Genomic DNA, 23,083 nt, shown 5'->3' on the forward strand with positions numbered 1-23,083 from the left:
ATCTCATCACATTCAACGACAGTATCTTTATATTATACTCCTTCATTTGCATTTATGGAGTCTGGGCGTTGTTTTAAGACAAACTTGAAAGAAATTGTGATCCTTTAACTGAACTCTGACTCCACAAATGAGTCCTGCCAGCTGTTTGCTATTCCTGCAAACAACACAGGGTGGCAGCAACATGTAATTAGGACACGCATGTTAAACAAAATGTGTCTGTGTAAAAATACATTTGACAACTCAATTTAAAGAAAAATCAATCACTTCTTTGTTTTAAAGACAAAAAAGATCACAATTAATCATTTACTTGATTGATTGCAATCATTATTCACTGAAAAAAGTCACTGTCATTCAAGTGTCTCGAGCAGGACTGTACTGTAGTGTGTATATGTGTGAGTGAAAGAGAAAGAGAGAGAGAAAGAGAGAGAGAGAGGTGAGAAGTGAGCTGGTGATCGCGTTGAGTCAGTCTTCAGTGGGACAGCAGTGAGAGAGGACCATGCGGCGGACAAACTTTCTCTCCCATCAGCACCACATCCATCATCACTGTCCTGTAAATCCTACCAAACCCAGCTGAGGAATGATGTCAGCAAACAACAACACGACCTTTCCACAGGACCACAATGACTACCCCTGCGTGCGCTTTTACGTCTCCACCGTGTCCTTCTCGGTGTTGCTTTTCTTCAACCTCATCATCAACTGGACCATAATTCGCGAGGAGCAGCTCCGCACTCATGCCCGCTTCGTGCTGGTTTTCCACCTGCTGGTCTCCGCCCTGGTTCACATGGGCATGAGCAGCGTCTTCTACTACCAGATCCACCTGCGCGCGGAGCTGGATCGTCCCGCCTGCATGGCCATGCTCACCATTTTGATCAGCAGCGGCTCCAACATCCTCCTGACGCTCACGGTGATGGCTTTGGACCGCTATTGCGCCGTTTGCCACCCCATGCGCTACAGCTCTTTAAGCAACAAGGGACACTGGCCCTGGCTGCTGGGTGTGCTCACCTGGGTCGTGGCCCTGATCATCCCCTTCAGTCTGCTGCTCCGCCCGGACGCCGACTATGATGGGAAGTGCACCCGGGAGAAGCTGAAGAAAGGCGACGTGCAGAAAGTGTTATTCATCGCTGTGTGCACGCTGCTCATACTGTACAGCTATGTGAGGATACTTATGGAGGGACGGCGTTTAGGGGTGCTCAATCGGCGCAACCGTGCCGGTTGCAGGACCATCACGCTGCACGGCTCACAACTGGCTGTTTACATCCTCCCCAACTTTGTGAATTTCTTCCTAAAAAAGCTGTACCCAGAGAACTCCATTGAGCCGGAGACCAAAGAACTGTTAGCCGTGGTTATATTTGCTTTCTTCAGCTTGGCGCAGTGCGTCGCGCCGGTTGTTTACGGGCTGCGTAAAGAGGAACTTCTGGAGCAGTTGAGTCACAGGTTCCCCTATTGTTCCCGATACTTGAAGCGTGTGCTCGGCTGGACTGTGCGTGCCAACTGGCCCCACATCGAACACATATCACGGTATGTCCCAATGGATTTACATTTATCTCTACTTAAACTACAGAAGTCAAAGTACTACTTTCTGATAGGGAGCCCTTTCTTTGTAGCAATGTGTTATTTTATGAATGGTTGATAAATTATTTACTAATTATTGATCAGATAGGATAAAGAGCAACTTTTGGGTTGCCAGCGTGTGAAAATTCTCTCCTTCTGGAAACAGTCATTAACGAAAGGTCATAATTTTCCTACTTTCTATTATGTCATCAAGTCTGTTATGAACGCTCTAAGTCAGAGCTTTTCAAAGTGTGAGACTGTGGGTCTCCACTCAGACAAAGCTTGGATCAATTCCTGGATGCTTATAGGATCATTATTATGTTATTTGATCCCATAGACACTCAACAATTGAACCAAGAAAGCCTAATAATGCTGTTTGACATAAGACTACAACAAATACATAAAAAGGTCTGTCTGAAGGCTTTTATTAGTTTCTGACTCTGGGAAAGTGGCAAAAACAGTAAAATACCCCCAAAACTACTGTATCTCTGAACTAACTCTTTAACCAAATTACACAAATTTAGGCTATTCTACGTGATTTTTTGATAACTAATGTAATGTTTTCACTTTTATTCACTGAGCCTCCCCTGAAACTGTTTGGAGCCCCCCTGGGGAGACCCGCCTCCCACGCTGAAAACCTCCCTATCAGTCATTCACACAGGGCTATAAACATCAGTTCTGCAGTCACACACAGTCATTAATAAAGGGTCTTGACCTTTGAACAGGCCATTAGCAAAAGTTAGTAAGTGATCTGGAGTTAGAAATATATGATTGAAGTCATTAAGAAAGAGTTTTTACAGTAACTGATCATGTTATAAACATTAATAAACAGTCAATAAAATAATTGCAGAAGGTCAGAGCCAAAAAGAGTCCTGCTAGAGGAGGATCAACAACAGCCAGATATGTTTCGAAACCTGACAGCTCTCATTATTGGCTTATAACTGAACTATAAAGTATTATAAACAATTTATTAACCATTTACAAAGCCATTAGTTAAAATGGTGCCAAAATTTGATGTGAGAACTATTGAATTTCAAAAACACATGCAGATTTATATATGTTCACTTGCATATGGGAAAAAATGACTGATGGGAGGGAAAATTTAACTAAACACTGAATTAAACATCGTCACATGAAGTCACATGATGTGAGAAAACTGTGTGGAATAAGTGTTCATCCAAAATAAACATGTGGTTTTACATGTTCAATGTGTAGGGTTTCATATGTGACTTTATTTTTCGTAAGGGAAACTGAGCAATAAGCCACACAGATAGATTATATCAGCAGTGTAGGTAGGAATTTTGGGCCCACTGTTCTTTATTTGCTGCCTGCTAAACCTCCATATCTGTCCATCCATAACTCAAACACATATTAGTGTTTTGGTGTTATGCTAATCGCATTAATGGTTTTTCATAAGCACGTCATGATGCGTCATGAGAGAACAACATTAGACCAGACTAGAAACCCAATAACATGTTGTGGCATGTTCCAGAGAAAGTGTTATTTATTCATTTGTTTTATTCATTTAAACCAAACCACATTTTAAAACCAAGTCAAGGAGGAGACATTTTGGTTTGAACAGTTTAACAGTAGAGCTGAAGAAAAGATTTTAGAGATACAGATGTCATGATGCAATCCCACAAACCTAAACCCTCAGAGATATTGACCAGACACAAAAAGGAAAGTCTCAAATTTGTCTTAATTCTTCCCCAACATGAAGGTCTAAATGTTTTCAAATCCTTCTTCACACTGAGCTGAATCCTTTCATTATTTTTGTTGGCTTAAAAGTCATCAAATTTAAATATACTGGGTATAAAAGGTCATCCAATTAGATCTGAGAACTGGACTACAAACAGTTGTCATATGCACTTGAAGCCACTCATCACAAGAGCATTGACATAAGCTTGATTGACATGTTCTTACTAGAAATAATAAGCATTTGATGAGCAGGAACATCACTGTGATCTTGCAGGAGTTACTGTTAATTGGGGGGAAAGCGTTGAGCGCAACTGTTCAATGAGAAAGACGAGCAGATTCTGTGAAGAAGCGTGATCACTAATAGCACTATGGTGGCTTTGATTTGCGTAAGGTTCAATATTACTATGACTGGTACTACTGTTACTGAATGAGTAATTAAAATGGACGTGACTTGAAGATCAAACCACAGCTCAAAGGCAAACACTTCCCTTTTAAGTGTTTTGGAAACTTGAGCGTGTTAGGACGTTTCGCCACGTGAAACCACAAAGCGGGCATGAGTTCATCACTTAACACAGAGTTATTTCAGGTTCTTTTTACTCTTTTTTCCCCCCTCAGGGAGCGAACACTGACAGCTCAGACCATCATCTCCTTAGAGACTCCGCAAGTCCCAGAGGAGGAGGAGGAGGAGGAGGAGGAGGAGAGGGAAGAGGAAACTGGGCCAGTTCTAGTCAGGAGTTCCTCACATGACCTGCACTCATGTCAAGGCGAAAAGGACAATGCCTGATGGGGAAAAAGCAAGTCAGCAGAAGGATCCCGATCACCACAGGAACATATTTGGATGTGTTGCTGGTGTTCTCGACTAAAAGGAACCACCTTGGACATAAATAATGGTCTGACGAATCACCCTGAGCACATTTAGACCTGCATGTACAGCATCAAGGGACAGCAGCATATTTATATTTTGCTCTATTTTTGACCTTTTTTTTAAAAATAAGGGAAGTACACATGTTGTGGCCAACAGCAGAAAACAATGTGGTTTCAAGAAAAATGGGCAGTTCCTTCCCTCGAAAATGGACATTTTCCTGGCTGGTCCAGGAACCAAAAAAACTTCTGACCTGAAGGCTACAAACAGTCCTGCCCCGTTCTGGATGAAAACGTCCGGGACTGAGGATATACTAAAGCTTATCGATAGTCTAGTGAATGCTGTTTTTTATTAACTGTGAACTTTGTGAATATTAAAATCAGGAGTATAAATGATCTTGATTCACGTGAATACTTTCAGCACCTTGAAATCATGTACACGTCTGCAATACATCAGTGGGAGGCTAATTGCGGACTGTGGGCCAAACCCGGCCCTCCAGAAAACATATTTCACCCGCTGATGAAAGCTCAAGTTTTGTACTTTTGTAGTTTATATTAAACTTTTACATGTTTTTTCCCCACAAATCTACTGTACAGACCAAAATAAATAAAAAAGCTCATGCAAATCTCAGTAAAATATCAGCTTGTCGCATCTGATACTGCCCTCACACCAAGAGACGCGAGACACACTTAAGTGGAAATTAAGTGTAAATAACCTTCCAGGAATAACTTATTCATGTGTGAATTCTAACAGTTTTAATCTCACAACTTAAGCCTCTCAGACCAGAGCAGAATTGTTCTTCACAAACATAAACAGGTGCAAGTGTGTGCGCTTTCTCCACGTGCAGCACAGAACGTATAGTGTATTTGCATGTGTCATTTCCAGCTAAGTGAATGTTAAAATAAGCTGTAACTCCTAACTTCCTCTACTAGTTGGACACATACAATTCTACAGAATTAATTTAAGAATATATTTTGGTCAATTTTGTCCTTTTAAATAGATTATGAGGCTGAATGTATTAAATAAAACATTTTAAAAGAGCAATACATGATTCTGAGCTAAGTGTCCCTTCTGGAGAAAGAACAAAGGTCCTAAAAAACCCCAACTTTCACAAAGCAAAGTTGTTTGCTTTAATGCTTCCTCTCTCAATATTTACCACTACTAAATAAGGGGAAATTATATAATCAGCAAGGAGTGTCTACAGGTAGGTAATGACTGTTGCTGAGCTTGTCAGTTACTCTTTCAGTCATATAGAGGCACACATGCAGGGGAAATTCTCAACGTTTAACCACAGCCCTGAGCGTGTCTGTGTCTAGCACCCACAGCGCAAACACACCAAGAGTCAATGTGTATATAAAGGCAGGAAGAGGTTCCTGTTTTTATTTGACAGCAGCATTTATGCACCGCCAGGCATCTAGTGGCAAAAAGTACTTACTGGCATCCCTCTTCAGTGCTTTAGCCTTGAGGCTGCAGAAGTGAAACCAAAGTTGCAGGTTATTTAAAATACAACAGAAATAGGAAGCAACTTTGGCGGGAAGGGTGTTAGAAAATAATGCGTCGATGGAATTTTTTTTTATTTTTGCTGAGCTTACAACATGTAATTGTTTTTATACAGGTTACAAAAGCTTTTACAAGAAGAGTTTAAGGAAACCAGAAAGTGTAGTTTGGCTTGTTTAAAAGCGACATTCACAGATATGGAGACAAAATGTTTTAAGGATCTGGATTTAAACAGAGGCAACAGCTGTACTGCAACAATATTCAGGCTTAAAGACAGAAAAATGGGCGGCACAAATAAATTAAAGTAATAAGGACATCCATTGCTTTCACCGGTGTCGGCTTGACAGATAAACGGCTAGACAGTTGAACAGATTTATCCCAGTGGGTAACTGCTTTATTAAACCAAAACTCTCAAAGAAGATCTGCAAAAACACTGTCATTCTACCAAAACATACTGTATATTCCCTTTAAAGTCACGTTATCATATTACCTCTTATTAAATCACCCAACATGCACATTCAGCATTCAGACAACCGGTTACTGACTGAGCAGCAGGCGTTGTTTGTCACAACACAAATCATGGCGAGGCAAAAAAAAAAATGTGCAGACATGATTTAGGTTTTATGGATGCTTTAACACAATTTAAACTTTTCATAAGTATATATTTACCTGTTTATTATTAAAGTACCACCATTATATGTACACAACCCTGATGTCTGTAAATTACAGCTATTTGTTAAAAATATTTAAAAACCAGGTTTGCAAGCCCGATGGTTAATTTTGTACAATTACAGTTAATGATGCCTGCTACCTTTTAGCAGAGAAAATAAAATTCTTAGGTCGTTAATGTGACAGCTATTAGTAAAGAATGATGTTGACCTGCACACTGGTTTTTGTGTTATGACTAAAAGTCGCAGCAGGGAGTCTGAACAGCATCTGCGGATCAGTTTGTAAGGCAAAAAGGTTTTTGCTCCGGACGTTAATGTTTATCGTGATGAGCACTGAGTGAGCTTGACATGCAGAAAAGGCATCATGTACATAAACACCACACCATTATATACATTTGAACACAGTGGAGATATGTGAAGAAATTAAAAGGAAAAAAAATAATAAATCAGTCCTTTGAAATACTTTTTGTGAATAAATTAAATCACAAATTTGTTCATTGACTGGCCTATCTAAAGTTGCATTGATGTTGTTGTATTTATGTTTAATCAACGGAAAAAGAAAAAAAAAAAACACTGTAACTTAGTAAAGTTTCAACAGATTAAATCAAAAGATCATTAAAGACATTCAGTCATCAATGGTTGTTAAATGCAGGTGATAGATGGGCTGAACAATTTGAGGAAATAGTGATTTTTTTTTTTTTTTTTTTTAAACCCATTGACTAATTTTCATGATTTTTACTTTCCATTCAACTCAACCTTAAAATTCAGTTTGAGTTTTTCATGCTTGAAGTTTAAAACGATGATATTCTGACAGCTACAACCTGTCATCAGCATTAAATAAATAAACGATGTGAATGAAAAACAGGTTTCCCCCCCCACGGCAGCAAAATCGCTTATCAATCGAATTCACGCATGAAAGCTTAATTATACAGAGCGGATAAAAAGGGCACTGATGTGTGATGGAGCTGTAAAGTTGATGAATAAAAAATGTATGAGGGGACTTGGTGAACATGACCAAGAAGCAGGTTAGGGATCCGGAAGAGTGGAAAAAAAAAGAAAAATGGAAACAGAAGAGCAGACATCAGGATACGGGAAGCGTAGTGTGCTTAGAAACCCAGAGGGTGAGGAGAGACCACCCCGCCGTTCTCCACCACCGCCGTAGAGATGGCCCGCAGGTTCTTGAAGAGTTGTCTGGACTCGCCGGAGCGCAGAGTCTTGATGTCCCGTATGACTCTCTCGTAGGCCTGATGGATGGAGGTTTTAACAGAAACTGAGCTCAGAAGGTTTCTCTCTTAAAAACTGGTGGAACATCTCTAAATAATTCATCAAGAGCTGACACAGTGTGAAACAAAACCATAAAAAAAAAAAAAAAACCATAAGTTATATTTTGAAAACCGGCACATCCTGCTGAGTGTAATCACATCATCAAACCACATCAAACAAACGAGTGATGTGAGGAAATATTTTAGATTGTACACTAGGAAAAAAAAAAAAATTACAAATTAATCAGATAAAGGTCAGAGTGTTTGCTGAGTTTGTGAAATGTAACTGCCTCCTCACGTTACAATGTCACTTCTACAAGCTAGTTTGGGTTTGACTGAGTGGGTTGCATTCAAATGACTTAAAAAAAGGTGTTAGTTTGAATTTGTTTGATCTTAACTTTTCAGAGCTGCCTACAAACTGAAACTAGATGGCAGCTGTTTGAACTGATATTAGAAGAATCTCCATTACTAAGTATATCAGTTTCTGAAAAATTATGCTTCTTAAAATAACAGATGATTCAATCCAAACAGGCAAAAACCTGCAATAAAAAGTCATTTTAACTGTCTGTAATTTTGTTTAACTTGATGTCAGTTATGTTGAATTTTTATCTAACATGTCAGGCCTTTTTCTCCATGGTGACTCTCTCATTTCTTGTCGAGAAATATAACTGCCCCTCCCAGATAATCGCTAAAACAGAAGTAGGTTAGTATTCCTTGAACCAGTACTTTGATGTGACGAGATATGCTCTAGGTTTAAAATCCCGCTCCACTCAAAAATGTGTTGTTACTTCACTTGAATGTTTGAGTAACACTATGTGTCCGCAAGTCTGTTTTTACTTTCTTCTGCTGAAAGAGGAAAGTTTGATATTAATGAGGAAGTAGGAGAGGTCTGGTTTTAGGATTTTAATGAGGAAATAGAGCCTTTTTATCCAAAGCGGAGCATTTTCTGTATTGTGAAACATGTCTGAAGGGGATCTTTGACATTTTTTTTTTTTCTGGTCTTAAAAAGGTGACACATATTCCAACTAGCCAACTAATGAAATGACATGGATGTATATTAATACAGATGTAACATACGCCTCTTGCATGTTACATTAAATACATAATTTGAGCTTTTAACAGTCACAATGTAGTAATTTTACCTTTATTTAATAGTTGTGAGGTGTATGTCATATTGTTATGCTGTTATCTTATATTTAATACTTGGCTACACAGTATCCACGGCAACAATGCAGCTATAATGCACCGGGGGAACAAGTCAGATCGGGCTTGTATCCCCCGGGTGATTGTGTGACTGTTAAATGGAAACCTGTAAATATTACTGTATAGACAATCTGAGAGAGACTTTATTACTAATTATAACTATATTGACAGAGTGATTATCTATGTGTACTGATAAATCTGTATCAATAGTGTCTTTGTGTAATTTGTAATATAGTAAATCTTTCCTGGTCAAAGTTAGACTGTTGGCCCTGTAATTTGTAATTTAACGGTTTTATAAAAAGGTATTATAAGTTTCCTTTGATTATGATTTTTTTATACTAAATAGTTTCACTGAGACGGGGCTTGTATCCTCCAGACCCTGAAATGCTTGCAGGCAAAAAAACCCCAAAAAAACACGCAGAGACTGTAGGCTGTAACTATTATCAGCGACCTAAGAGACTTAACGGGGGCGTTATAAACTATGAGGTTAATATAGTCAGAGAAGATAATCCCCCGTTACACAAACATCAAATATTACATTCATATTTTACTCTTTTCAATATCAACCCATTTCTATAAGCAAGTTATTTTTATTAAGTAATTTATTAGTTAGTAGTTTCTAATATTGATGTTGAGAAAACAGCTGAAACACCTTCTTTTTTTTTTCTTTAAATCTTAAATTCACACAGATATTTGTGTCAGTGTGTGTGTGTGTGTGTGTGTGTGGTTTTGAAGAGGATCTTACCTCCATACACCAGGTCTCACACAGCATCTTCTCATGCTGAGCTGCGGCGTGGCCTTGACTCAGAGAGCGTGAAGCCCTGCAAACGAAAAGAAGAAGAAGAAGAAGAAGAAGAAGAAGAAGAAGAAGAAGAAGAAGAAGAAGAAGATGAAGAAGAAGAAAAAAAAAGAAAGACATGTCGCTTTAGGCTGTGTAGGTGTATGAATGTGGAAGAAAAGTAGATGATTGAGAAAGTGAGTGGGAATGTGTGGCTAGAGAGGCAGTGTATGAAAGTGTGTGTGTGTGTGTGCATGTGTGTGTGTGGGGGGGGTGATGCGAATGTAATAGGGTCAGAGAAAACAAAGCATGACATGATTTTGCTCTTTTTTTTTTTTTTTTAACGTTTGCATACCTGGACAGGACGACAATCATGGCGTACAGATCAATGGCGCAGTCTGCCACTCTCTTCAAGACAAACTGCTCGTCTGCAAAAGGGAAATAATTGAATCAAATTATCACAAACATATTGCCGATAAAACATACGATGTGATATTTGACATCACGGCCTGACATCAAATGTTTTGTTTTGTCTGACTAAGGCCAAAAATATTCATCTTATCATCACAGAAGACAAAGAAAACCACAAAATCTTCACATCTGACAAGTTGTCACATTTGGGTATTTATGCTTAAAAAAAAAAAAAAAAAAAAAAAAAGAAAGAAAGAAATAAAACCCCAAATATTTGATTATCAAAATAGTTGCTGATTAATCTTCTGTTGATCAACTTATCAATTAATCATTGCAGCTGTAAAGGACATGTTATACTTGGTGATAAACCTAAAGTGCATGACTTTCTGTTGACACGTCATAATTTTCCTCCGTTTAAGCTAATGGGTTCGATTTCTGCTCTTCAAGACTCAAAAAGAAATCGCTTAATGTCTGAAATGACTCAACACGCCTGTCCATCTCCCCCTAAAAAGTGAAAAAAGGTGCCGAATGGGGATTTTTTTTTTTTTTTTTTTTTTTTTTTTAGAAATGTGCACAGCCCCCACGGAGTTTTTCTCCACCTAACATGTTCACACTCACCAATAATCTTCTTGCCGTGTTTGATCAGCAGCTCCTCAATGACCGCTCCGAACTGTTCGATGGCTTTAACTGTCTAGAAAGCAGAAACTAAAGTCAGAGGGTGATAGGTGCCGTTCAAAATAAAAGGTGTGTATAAGTAATTTGGGGCTAAAAAAAAAAAGTACCGTAGCAGTTAAATAATATCACCAAAAATCACAACTGTTCTACCATCTCTCGCTGACATCTGGACACCCACTCACTTGGTCCAAGCTGCTTTGGGCAAGCCCCTAAAATAAACGGCTAAACTGGAAAGTGTATAAAAAGAACATTTAACACACCAGTTCGCCGCTGTGTGCCAGCTCGGGGTGAACGGTTCCCTGCAGAGTCAGACCTGTGCTCAAACCAGCCTTCCTGCAAACACAACAGAAAGGACACTGTTACCGCAACATGACTGAGGAAGTATAAATAAATTAACCAATGTCCTCAATTAGTGTCTAAACTTGATCCGTTTAGCCTCAATTTTGGTGTACGATTAGAGGCGTTTTACCAGCGTTAATGACCCAAAACAATTACATGGCTGATATTTTGAAATCTAAAACCTCTTTTTAAAAAAAAATTGTGGCTTTTAGGCAGGATGGAGCTGCTTCTGCTCAGATGCTTGCTGCAACCGAGTGGCATCACAAAGGAGATAAGTGTCATTTAAATAATGGACGGCTGTGGCTCAGGAGGTAGAGCGGGTCCTCGGACAAGATACTGAACCCCAAATTACTCCCAGAGGCTCTACCATCAGCGTGTGAATGTGTGTGTGTGAATGTGGCTTGTGGTGTACAGCACGTTGATTGGGCGGAAGACTAGAAATGCAGCCTATTTACAATAGATTAATAAACTGCATTCATCATGTATTCTGCATGTCGAGGGAAGTCCCACAGTCAGCTACAGCAGTTTATACTTCCTGTCACCCAGACGGAAGAGAGAAAGAGAGAAGTGTGTGTGTGTGTGTGTGTGTGTGTGTTTATGATGCAACCTTTTGGCTCTCTTGGTGATTTCTCCTGCAAGAAGCCCGGCGTTGCCCAGAGGGTTCTTCAGGGCCTTTTGTAAGCCCTTCAGCTGGTTACCAGCATTCTGGAGAAGAAGAAGAAGAACGAGACAGATGCAATATTATCCATCACAAGTGTGAATGTTTCGCTCCTTCAGTGGCAGGCTGCCTAACCCGCGGCGTGTGAAGGAGAGATACCGCAGGTCCCACCTTCCAGCTGCTGAATTTACAATCAACACCACTCCCAGTAAACCACATGCACCAAAAGTGACAAAATTACTCGTGTGCCGTGTCGGTGTATACCAACTTGTGCAATAGCAATATTGCTCATGCACAATAATGTGAATTCAACCACTGAGTCCTTTACCTTGTTTATTGTATCTTGCTTTTATTAACCGATGCGTCTCGCTATTGTGTCTTTGCTTATGCGACGCTCAAACTTTCCCCGTTGTGAGGTTAATAAAAGATTATCTTATCTAAGGAAGTACAGAAATGACTTCCTCTCTACTGCATGTTTGTGTTTTGTCCACGCAGGCATTATCACATCACAGCATGCTGAGTGTGAGAAAAGCAATATCACAAAAAAAAAAAAAAAAAAGAGAGAGATTTTACCTGGAAGCCGTTGAGGGCCACAAAAAGCCTGAGGATGTCGTTCGTGCCCTCAAAGATGCGGAAAATCCTCAAATCCCTCATGACTCTCTCCACTCCGGAGTCCTGTGGAAACAGATACAGAGAGATGATGATGAGTTTCTACTTGAGCGACTAGCATTAGCCAATATGCATATTTAATCATATCTTACATTTACAAGACATTTTGAGCTTAGCCTCTCTGATAAGTTCAAATAAGGTAGTGAAAAAAAAAAAAAAAAAAAAACGCCAGACGGAAACCGGAACAGAGATGTTCTAGCTTTTAAATTCTGCATGTGTAAGACATTGTTCATGTTTTCTGACCAGAACAGCAGAAATGAAAATGTACAGGGGCACACTGCTGACTGCGGCTGAACGATTCCGAAAAAAAAAAAAAAATCTAATTGCGGTTATTTTGACTGATATTGCAACTGTGATATGATTTGCACGATTAGAGGGAATGATGATTTTATTTAATTATTCTCATTTTAATTGAAAAACCATTAAAATGATTAAGATGTGATTTTTGAGAGGATCTGCACCAAACAAAGATGTTTTCTTGAGTCTGTAAAATATGATGTGTAGGCCAGTACATCTCTGCAGCACAACAATATTTATTTTATGGTATTTTGATGCATGTTTCACCTTTAACTAATATCGCACCTCACGCGATTTGAAAATTGCTGGAAGCCAAAGTGCGATTTCGATAAAAATTCGATGAATTGTTCATCCCTACCTCTGAATCTGCTTGTTTGGTAAAATGAAACTCTGAGTCAAAATGTTATAAACCCTCTTCCTTTAAAACAATTCATTGCTAATGTCACAAATCACTAGTAGAAACACAGCAGAAGCAGATAAAATTACAGAAACGACTGCAAAAATCTCTCAGATCAGTGTAACAGCCTACGATAAGAACATGAGTGGAGCTTAAAAAATCAGGCTCTAAGTCAGTCCTGTGTGAATTAGTGCTGCTGTTAAACTGAGTTAAACTGTACAGGTAATTGTGTCTGTGCCCTTTAAAACGACTACAGAGGAGAATTTGCACCACAGTTTCCACCTCTGCAGTTAAGAGCTTCAAAGTGTTGCTCCATGACCCGGCATACTTTCCACTGTATTAGGAACCTGTAAGTGTAAGACATCCGCCTAAGAAGTGGTATATTCTCTGGTTTATTTTAAGACGAAGCAACATTATTGTTTACATAGCTTCACTTCGCCCCCATATCTTCGACTAGCTTATACCGGCCTATTCTGGTGAACTTCTGGTTGGTTTGCTTCCCTGAGAAAACCATCTATGCGGTTTCATAACTGAGCAGTGTCTCACATGTACTAACTGTGTGACTCAATACCACACTCACAAACCAAGACTTTGCTGCCATATATGCGCTGTATTGTCCATGTTTCTTCTGTGAAACAACAAAAAAGGTAGAGCCTCTTTCACTGCGCTCTTATCTTATGTGATGACATAAGCCAGCGTTGACAACAACAACTAAGTTGATTCAGATCAGTTTGCCACTGATCCATATACACCTGATGTAGAAATAAGCTTTTAAGTAAACATCAAGCTCAAGTCAATATTGGCTGCAAATATTGTTCGAACACATTATTTAATGTAGTTAAATAATATTAGAGTGATGATGTAAAACAGGAAAAACAACCTCTATCAGACAATAGTACCAGGAACTGAGAAGATCCAGAAAATAAACCAGGAACAAAAAGTCTCTTTTGCATATTGTAGTTTGAGTTTGAGCCAAAACTGTGGTACCATTAAGACTCTGCAAATAGACCGGTAATAAAAACTGTTTTATTAGTGACACAAATTTTTGCATGTGATCTTGTTTTATCTCTCGTTTACTTTTTCTTGCTCTCGATCGCTTTAAAGTCGGTAGTAATGACAAGAAATGTTCCGTCACACCTAATATAGATACTACCAGCAAATATTGTTAGTCGAGAGTGTGACTGAATGCTGTACACGAGTTGTTGCAGACTCTCCCGTTCGTGTTTCAGTGAGCGATGGTTCAGAGCCGCAAACTCAACTCCAATAGTCCCTTGAATGTGAAAATACTATCTTAAAAGGAAGGGAATTATTTAGATCCAGGAGATATTAAGACCCTGTAGTCAAAACACAAGTTAAGTTTATAAATTTCTAAAATGGTTCCAGGGTTCCTGAAAACGTTCCTGCGCTGAGTCCATTTTATAAACAGAAGAGGGACTTTTTTTGGGGCCAGTGAGTACAGCACTATAGCTTATATATATTTGACCTCATTTGTACATCACTTTGGACAAAAGTATCTGCTAAAATTAATAAATGGAAATGAAAACAGCCCAGGAACTGTAGACCCTACAGTTTAAATCTAGATCCAATTACTAAAAAAGTTCCCCGGTTTCTAGAAAAGCGTACAGATTAGCAGGTGCTCACTTATCCCAGCTTAAAGATCACAACATAAATACTTTATACTGTCAATACATTTGTGTACACTGTATATGGCAGAACCAATAATAATTCTAACAGGCAGTAATGCAAACTGCTCTCGCTTTTTTGGTTTTCAACTGGTTTGTTTGTTCTAGGATGCCAACTGAGCTGAACTCACCTTCATGAAACCCATGCCGCCCATGACCTGAATGCACTCGTCTGTCACAGTCCATGCTGCTTCCTGTCGAAATATTAAAAAGATGTAAAAAAGTGATTTCACTCTGCTAAGTCATCTTATTTTAAACAAACAGGCCTTGAGGCATCAACTTCCTGAGTTTTCTCTTCAGACTTCCACAGAATGCAGAACATCATCGATGTTGTGAAAGAGGAGCGACGAAGTGACTTAATCACATTTCTGTATGACACACCATAATCTGAGTTGCATTAATACTACAAACATAAAGCCTTCTTTACTCTCATGAATGAGATGGTACGGTTATCATTAACAATCGCCCTCATGAGCCTTGATGTACTGGTTATAAAGTTACAGTAAAGATGTTGTTGTTTACATACAGTCCTGCCTAAAAGTTATTAATTATAATAGTGACACCACAAGAAAACTGCATATTCCAAAAGGCTCCCTGCTAACCATAACAGCTGACATAAAAGGCAATTAAACACAGTCAACCGGGCATTATATTTACACCTCTGGAGCATTAAACCAATCAAAGAGTGCTACTAAAAAGTTCTTACAGAGGCAAAGATCTTGCTGATGGCAGCTTCTATCTGGAACTCAGTTGCTCCGCTGTCCATGTTGCCGCTGATCATATAGGCCATTGACTGCAAGAAGACACAGAAGAATTTTTTTTTATTTAGGTAAGCATGAATATATCTTTTCCATCTGTGCTACTGAAAGTTTCAATATTACTATTCATATTGTAGTAGTAATAATAATAATGGTAGTAAGAATTATACCATTTATGCTCAAAAGATATTTGTTAGGCAGGAAATCAACATGCTTTGTGCCACATATCACCCAGCGAGATGGACGATTATTGCTGTTGCAGCTGTTTAAGGGTATAACAGGAAGTGATGGCTGATGTTGTAAGATACGGTCGGTGTTTAGCTCCACACTATTTTAGCCAGAATCAGCACTGGTGATTTGTTTGTGAAAGGATGGTTGAAATAAATGTAAAATCAGAGCTGGGTACAAGTAGAAAGACACTAAATCTGACCTCAGTGACATATTGCAGCATTGCCATGCGAGCCATCTTCTCCTGGATGGCTCCGTAGTTGTGGATCTTGTTCCCAAATTGGGTCCTGTTGGCTGCATGATCCACCTGGTGAAAAGGGGGAGAGAGTGAAAGCTGCTATCACGTCGTTTATATTAACAGCTCGTGTGCAACATTGCCAGACAGTTTCTGTTGCAGGTTGTCTCTCTCTCTCTATACATACATACACACACATACATACATACATACACACACATATTTGGAGTCCTCGTTGAAATGTTATGGCCGTCTGGCTTTTGTGCAAAAGGCGGAAATCCTGGTGAGATTGTGGGTCAGTATGCAGAGGGGCCCGAACAATGTAATGATGTCAAACAAAGATCACAGAACAACCACACTGTTGTTTTGGTTGGAAATGAAACATGATCTAAAAAAAGGTAAGCAACTGAAGTGAAACTGCCACCTTTAAAAGTTCAACCAGTTAAAAAGTGCTGCGTTGCACCAGTGTGAATTATAAACAAGCTGAACCACTGAGTAAGTTACAAACCACATTGCATCAATCATCAAAATCATCGATTACACCGTACGGAACAGCAAGAATCGTTTTCTGACTAGCACTTACGTTGCATGTGCAGTAAACACAGAAATGGCCGGGCTGATATTGAACAGGTAAAATTTGTGGCACACGTTGGAAGTGTTTTCATCAAAAAACAAACAAACAAACAAACACAAAAGACACAAACCTTCTGCCCCATACTTTTCTGATGATGAAACTATCAAACAGGTTGACTCATGTTTCTCAGCACATGAGGTAAGTCTGTCCCTGCTGCAACTCACCTTAAAGTCAAATACTGGTCACGTTTATTTTTATAAAAACACTTTCTTCAATTACTCTGATACTGACACGACAAAATAAATATTTAGAGGAACGTTAATGGTGTGAACTTAACGTGTGACACTGTGCTGTTCTTGAGAAGTGAAAATGTTCTAAGAAAACAGACATCTGACTCTGCAGCAGGAAGTTGCATTACAGACAAAGGCCAGATCGAACTATCAGATAGGGAATTTCCCACCACCTATGAGTTAAACATATGATTAAAAAGAGGGGGAGTCACAAAGACAGTACAGATAAGAGACAGTGGGAAACACACATAAAAGCTCTACATGGAAGTTTTAGGTTCCAAATTATAAGAAGAGCTCACACTTTACTCTCTTCCTGTCTACTTGTATGGATCTAGAGGCGTGTTGCTCACAGCTTTGTTGATGACTCCTTTCATGGTGCCGGAGAGGGCAGCCGCCATGCCGAATCTCCCGTTATTCAGGATGTTCATGGCCACTTTGAAGCCTCCGCCCACCTCGCCCAGCACGCAGTCGGCTGGCACGCGAACGTTATCGAAGTAGACCTCGGCCGTGTTGGAGGCCTTGATGCCCATCTTCTTCTCGGGAGGCCCGCTGCGAGCGAGAAGGTGGGGTGAAGAAATAAAAAAGTGGGAAAAAAAGTGAGATTTAAAGAAAAAAATAAATAATCGCGTGATAAAAAAAAAAGGTCAACGATGTAAAGGAAAAAAGTATCCTCACTGTGTCACCCCGCCAAAGCTCCTCTCCACGATGAACGCTGTGATCTTGTCCTTCATCTCCCCTGTCTTGGGATCCTTCATAGGGGTCTTGGCGAACACTGTGAAGATCTCAGCCAGACCTCCGTTGCTGACAGGAGGAAAAAAAAAAAAACAGATTAGGAAGAGACGATACAATACAATATGTTGACACCATTACCTTGTCAACATATTGTACAATGCTGCCAGCTTGTGGTCAAAGTACCAAAACGCTTTGATCAGATGTAGTTCAGCTGTGCCCTCACCTGATCCAGATCTTGCTTCCGCTGAGAGTAAAGTACTGTCCGCAGGGCGACTGTACCGCGGTGGTTTTGATGGAGGCGGCGTCCGAACCACTGGCCGGTTCAGTCAGGCAAAAGGCGGCGATGTTTTCACCTGGACGGACCAACAAACAGTCAAGAAATATTTCTTTCCTTCATTAGATTACGTTCCTTTATGGTACAATGAATATTTTTGTTTGTACTTTTTCTTTGGGTGGAGAAATATAAATAAATACATTAATAAGCTTGTTTGCTGATGCATGTCAATCCAGATTACCTGTGGCGAGTTTAGGCAGGTACTTCTCCTTCTGGGCCGGATTTCCGAAAAGCAGAATGCCCTTGAAGCCGATGGACTGGTGGGCACCTAGAGTGATGCCGACACCCAGGTCGTGACTGCCGACGATCTCAACCAGTCGAGCGTACTGTGAGATAGATCGATGTTATCACGTTAGACTGGTTGCGTTCCCAGCTGTCTCACACACTGAACAAATAAAAAAAAGTGTTTACTAAAGGTGTTTTCACATTGTTTTTGGGGTAGTCACCCCGAACCATGCTGGCAGCACTAGAGTCGACTGTTTCTGCTTGTGTACTTCCTCCTGGCATGATTTGCCGAACAAATATCTCCAGATCTTGTTGTGTCGACCTGTTTTTATTGTAGAATAGCACCGCTAACGACGCGCCGCTAATTGGGTTACAAACACGTTTCATCATCTATAAATTCTTCACATTTTCATCATTTAAATGTTAGTTTTTTCATCAGCTGGAACTTAACGCGGCTCCGATACAGCTGTAAGCCATCAGCAAAACAGTAAAATAAAGCAGATATTTGAACGTGCAAACAGGAATGCAGGAGAGAAACTAAACTTTAAACCGCAAAAATTCAGTTAGACGCTACAAAAGTACTGAGAGCTGAAAACACAGACTTTTAAATAACAGCTTTCTCTTTCTGGTCTCCAGTACAGACACACGAGTTGAGTCTCACAGCACGCTGCTTGTCTGAGGAGGAGGAGAAGGGGGGTCGTCACGGGTTGGCTGCGGTCTGCCCTGCCAGCGAATAGGATCATAGCAGCTTAAGTGGACCAACCTGGGCTAGTGGAAAAACCCTATAATGTGTTCAGAGTAATTATCCCTAAAGCTAATCAAGCTGACATACCTGTGTGTTTGAGAGGCCGAGGCCACCCAAATCAGCCGGCACCTGCAGTCCGAAGGCACCCATCTCCTTCATGCCCTCCATGGTGTGATCTTCCACCTTCTCCAACGCGTCGTTCTTGGCGGGATCGTTCACCTCCTGCCGACGGGAAGCAGAAACATGGAGGGTGACAGGTGATTAAGAAGGAGGTTAGGCAAATTTATCAGGAGGTCTCAAAGAGGTTTATGATTACCTCAAAGAATTTGCTAACAGGTCCCACGAGCTCTCTGAGAAACTGATCCTGCTCCTCGTTCAAAACTACGGCACAGACAAGAGAAATGTCAGATATACACACCTTTTTGATTAAATATTGGCAAATTTTTGAATATACATTAATATCCTCATTAATATCCTTACCTGAGGGGAAGGGAAACACTTGAGGAGTAGCGATCTGCCCCTTGAAAATGCTGACAGCAAATGATTTGGATTCCTGTGGGAAAACAAAGTCAAACATAGTTAAGCTTGCGTCACAGCACGCACTGTTATAGGAGAGAAATGATAACATGATCTCACATATAATTATTAAACATATTTAGAGAAATAACCTACAGCAGCGACTGTCGCCTTCTCAGCTTTAGAGGCAGCGTCACTTCCGACTGCTGCTGGCTTGTCCAGCACCGCCTAAAGAGAGCAAGACAGAGATATTCAAGAGAAGTGAGAAAAAGCTGTCAAAAACAGTCGCATCAGTAAAGAAGCAGCATTAAGTATCTTTGTAAGAAATTGAAGCTTCAAGAATAACTTAACATCCCCTGGTAATCTTGTTTTTGCTGACCTCCAGTGGTTTAACTTAACAACAAAAGGTGAAAGCATACTGTACATTCTTTAAATAAACAACAAGGTTGAGACAAAATATCTGATTAAAAGTGGGAAAAAAAGACACTTTAGGACAGATATTTCAGCTCTCTGCCACTTTCAGTGCCCTATCTGAAGAAAGCTGATTACATAAGTTAAATAAAAAAGCATCAGCAGGACAAAGGTAAACATGCAGACAGCGTGCTCTTCGTCGTTCACGTACGGTGATCTAAAGCCAGTTTTATGAGCCAAAGAAAACATGAGTCAAAGTTTTTCCTACTCCAGTAAGGGCATCGGTTTGGTAAGACGCCCAAATGACTGATCTCAAGGCCCAAATAGGTGAGAGGTGACACTGAAGGCACAGCCAGCAAGTTGAGTCATCCAGTGACAGTGAGTGGGAGTGCTGTGGGCAGCTTACAGTTTATACTGGGGTGATTTTTAAAATGGAAATGGTTAATGAAAGGTTTCCAACAGTTTATCGCACAAATCAGCTTAGCCTTACAGCGTGTCACATGTTACTTTCAGCCGGGGAAACAAAAGTCAATTTTACTGTGTATTTTTCTAGACTAACACATGAGCAATGTACTATTCTTTATTTGAAGTTGAGTTGTTCTCATTACATATTTTACTGTTTCAGTTGCCAGTAATAAGGAAACAGTATGAAAGCCTCACACATCATACCCACCACAAGACATTTGAGGTTGAGCTTTGGGGAGACAGTGATCGACATTTTTCACCATTTTATAGACCAAACATCTAATCAATTATTCAAGAGAATAATCAACAGATTAATCTATAATGGAAAAAAAGCCCTAAAAACCATTACTCCATGCTCCTGACATTGACAGTAAATAATTACATTATATAAGTAGAGCAATTAAGCATCTGTTACCACATATGTAAACATACAGTACTGTCCAAAGGTTTGGACACACCTTCACATTTCCTCTAATGAGAAAGTGTGTCCAAACATTTGACTGGTACTGTATGCTGCAAACATATAATCATGCTTGTAAAATACAAAAAAAAATGTCGACTAAAAGAAAATATATTAGAGTTAATAGTTTTATTCAACCACAACTGTATATATTTATGATTGAATATGGTACTGAGAATTATGTTGTATATAATTTGTCAAAAAAGCAAAGATCTCTACACGCCCAGCTGAGATCTGGTATTTTACCACTGACTGGACGGTATGGGGACTGGTTTGTCTCCGCCAGCAGCTGAATTTACAAGAATGATCCAAATTTTAAGATACGTGACAATTTAAGCTAAAACAGTTACTACATACGGACAGTTTTGTTTTAGCTTGTTCGTAGCAATATGCTAGCAGCGGTGGACGAGAGACTGCAGACAGAGCAGATCGATATATTGCTTTTCCACATGTTTCTGTTTGTAGAACAGGTGTATTGCTAAATTATTGGCTTTTTACTCGCAAAGATTATATTGCAATTACAGTGCGGTTAGCGGTAAAAAAATAAACGGACTATGACGGACAAATGATTCACTTTTGACGGAAATGCACAAAGACTGAGTTGACTGTTCACATATGAAACATGTAAATTAGCCAGTTACTTGGAGAAAACCTGAGAGAAGAGAATAAAAAGGCCTTTATCGAGATAAGCTGTATGTATGTAATAGTCCTTTTCTGTTAACAGTTCATGTGAGGTTTTGTCTCGTTTCATTTTGTTTGTGTTTTTCTTTTTCTACATGCTTCTCTAAATGCTTTGTATGTATGTTACCGGAAGATGCATGTTTTGTAATCCCGTGTGGGATGGGCCAAATGTTTAACATGACAGAAATACAAAAAAAAAAAAAAAAACCTAAACTCATAAATGTGGCTGCTGAATCAAACATATACTCTACTTCTGAAACTTAAGAGTCCATCTGATTGTAAGACATTACATAAATGACATCTTCTCTGTAAATATATCTGTCCTTAACGCTGGTGTGTACAACACATACATGGTGTCACCTTTATAGCAGAGTCATGTGACCAGTGAACTTTCCCCTACTTCCAGCTAGAGGGGATGCCGACGTTATATCAGCCAGCCACTGAACACTAAACATACTCTAAAGATCATAGCAAAACTGCAGCATGAAACAAACCAACCTGACAAAGAGCAAATTATATGTATAATTTATGTATTATATTGTGTAATATGATCGTACCTGAGCGGTTTGGCTGGCATAGAGACGGGTGTTTTGCACAGCAGCTACAACCTGACGCTGACCTCTGTAGCCAAAAACAAGACATTACACATAATTACAAACATATTTTTAGGCAAAATATCACATCTGGCTTAAGAGATAATCATGTTCAATAATGACATTTAAACGTTACCTACCCAGACAGCACCGGAGGCATCCTGAGGATGGTGCCGCACAGCGAGGAAGACTGGCTCACTTTACGAAGCAGCATGATTATATTTGTTCTATAAAAAAATGAAAATAAAAGAATATATCGTTATTAGCTAAATGACACAAAACAAATGACAGAAAAAAAGGGAGCGTAGCTAACAGTTAACGTCGCGGGTTGCTAGCAGCTACGTAACGACGTCGGTTTGTTTTGTAACTAATGACTTTAACTCTTTGTACAGAAAGTAGCAGAAATATTTGGATTCCTTCGATTGAAAATAAAGTTATGTTGCATACCTGTGCAAGTTATATTAATACACGTCCTCAACGTCCGGCTAATAGTCGACCGCTCCTCCAAGTGACCCACTAAACTGATTTTTTTTTTTTTCTCCTTTCAACCGGTCTTCTTCTTCTGCTGCTTCTTTTTATGTTTAATGGCGGGTGGTAACCAGCGTTCAGGCGCATTACCGCCATCTACTGTTAGACTGTGGAACAAAGTTATTACTGCAGTCTATGGTTATTACACTATGCAATACGGTTTTTGTTCCTGGGTAGTAAGTGTTATTTCCTAATTGTTTATGCCTTTGCTTTTGTGACATGGACAGTGATATTTTGAAGTTAACCTATTTCCAATGGGAAAACAGGCAAATTGTCATAGTTATGCAGACAAGTGGACCCAAATGCAGACACAACAAGCAGGCGACTGCAGGGACTGAAGAAAATAATCATTTATTTACCAGACAGACTCTGGTTACTGGCAGACCAAAGACAAAACTGTCTGACTTAAAACATGAGGTGCAAAAAAAAAAAAAAACAGCTGCAAACACTGAGATACATTGACCACAAACTAACAAGAACTCAAACAACAGACAGGTATAAATACACAAGGAACTAATAACAGAACAAGACACAGCTGGAGTGGAGCAGGCACTGGAGAAGGAGGGGAACAGAAGGATTAGTTAACGATGAAGACGATGAGTGTGTGGCAGACAACAACCAGGGCACGGCTAACGAGACTAAACACTGAACAGGTGTGCAG

General features: G+C 39.6%; 2 protein-coding genes across 2 annotated transcripts; one reads left to right on the top strand and one right to left on the bottom strand.

Moving 5' to 3' along the window:
• The first annotated feature begins 462 nt into the window (after positions 1–462).
• On the top strand, positions 463–6,555 carry zgc:194312 (uncharacterized protein LOC794943 homolog). The gene is made up of 2 exons (XM_044340819.1): positions 463–1,518; positions 3,865–6,555. Exons 1-2 carry the CDS (start codon positions 578–580, stop codon positions 4,031–4,033), a joined length of 1,110 nt encoding a protein of 369 aa, XP_044196754.1. The 5' UTR covers positions 463–577; the 3' UTR covers positions 4,034–6,555.
• acadvl (acyl-CoA dehydrogenase very long chain) lies at positions 5,669–22,503 on the bottom strand. The gene is made up of 21 exons (XM_044340818.1): positions 22,342–22,503; positions 22,035–22,121; positions 21,859–21,922; positions 19,441–19,512; positions 19,249–19,321; positions 19,085–19,149; positions 18,856–18,990; positions 17,980–18,124; positions 17,688–17,817; positions 17,408–17,533; positions 17,083–17,281; positions 15,836–15,940; positions 15,354–15,440; positions 14,779–14,841; positions 12,176–12,277; positions 11,552–11,649; positions 10,866–10,938; positions 10,549–10,621; positions 9,875–9,947; positions 9,487–9,562; positions 5,669–7,520 (listed from the first exon to the last, which is right to left on the bottom strand). The coding sequence occupies exons 2-21, from the start codon at positions 22,106–22,108 to the stop codon at positions 7,383–7,385; spliced, it is 1,971 nt and encodes a 656-aa protein (XP_044196753.1). The 5' UTR covers positions 22,109–22,121; positions 22,342–22,503; the 3' UTR covers positions 5,669–7,382.
• Positions 22,504–23,083: the final 580 nt, after the last annotated feature.

Source organism: Thunnus albacares, chromosome 22 (assembly GCF_914725855.1).
Source record: "Thunnus albacares chromosome 22, fThuAlb1.1, whole genome shotgun sequence".
Taxonomy (NCBI): domain Eukaryota; kingdom Metazoa; phylum Chordata; class Actinopteri; order Scombriformes; family Scombridae; genus Thunnus; species Thunnus albacares.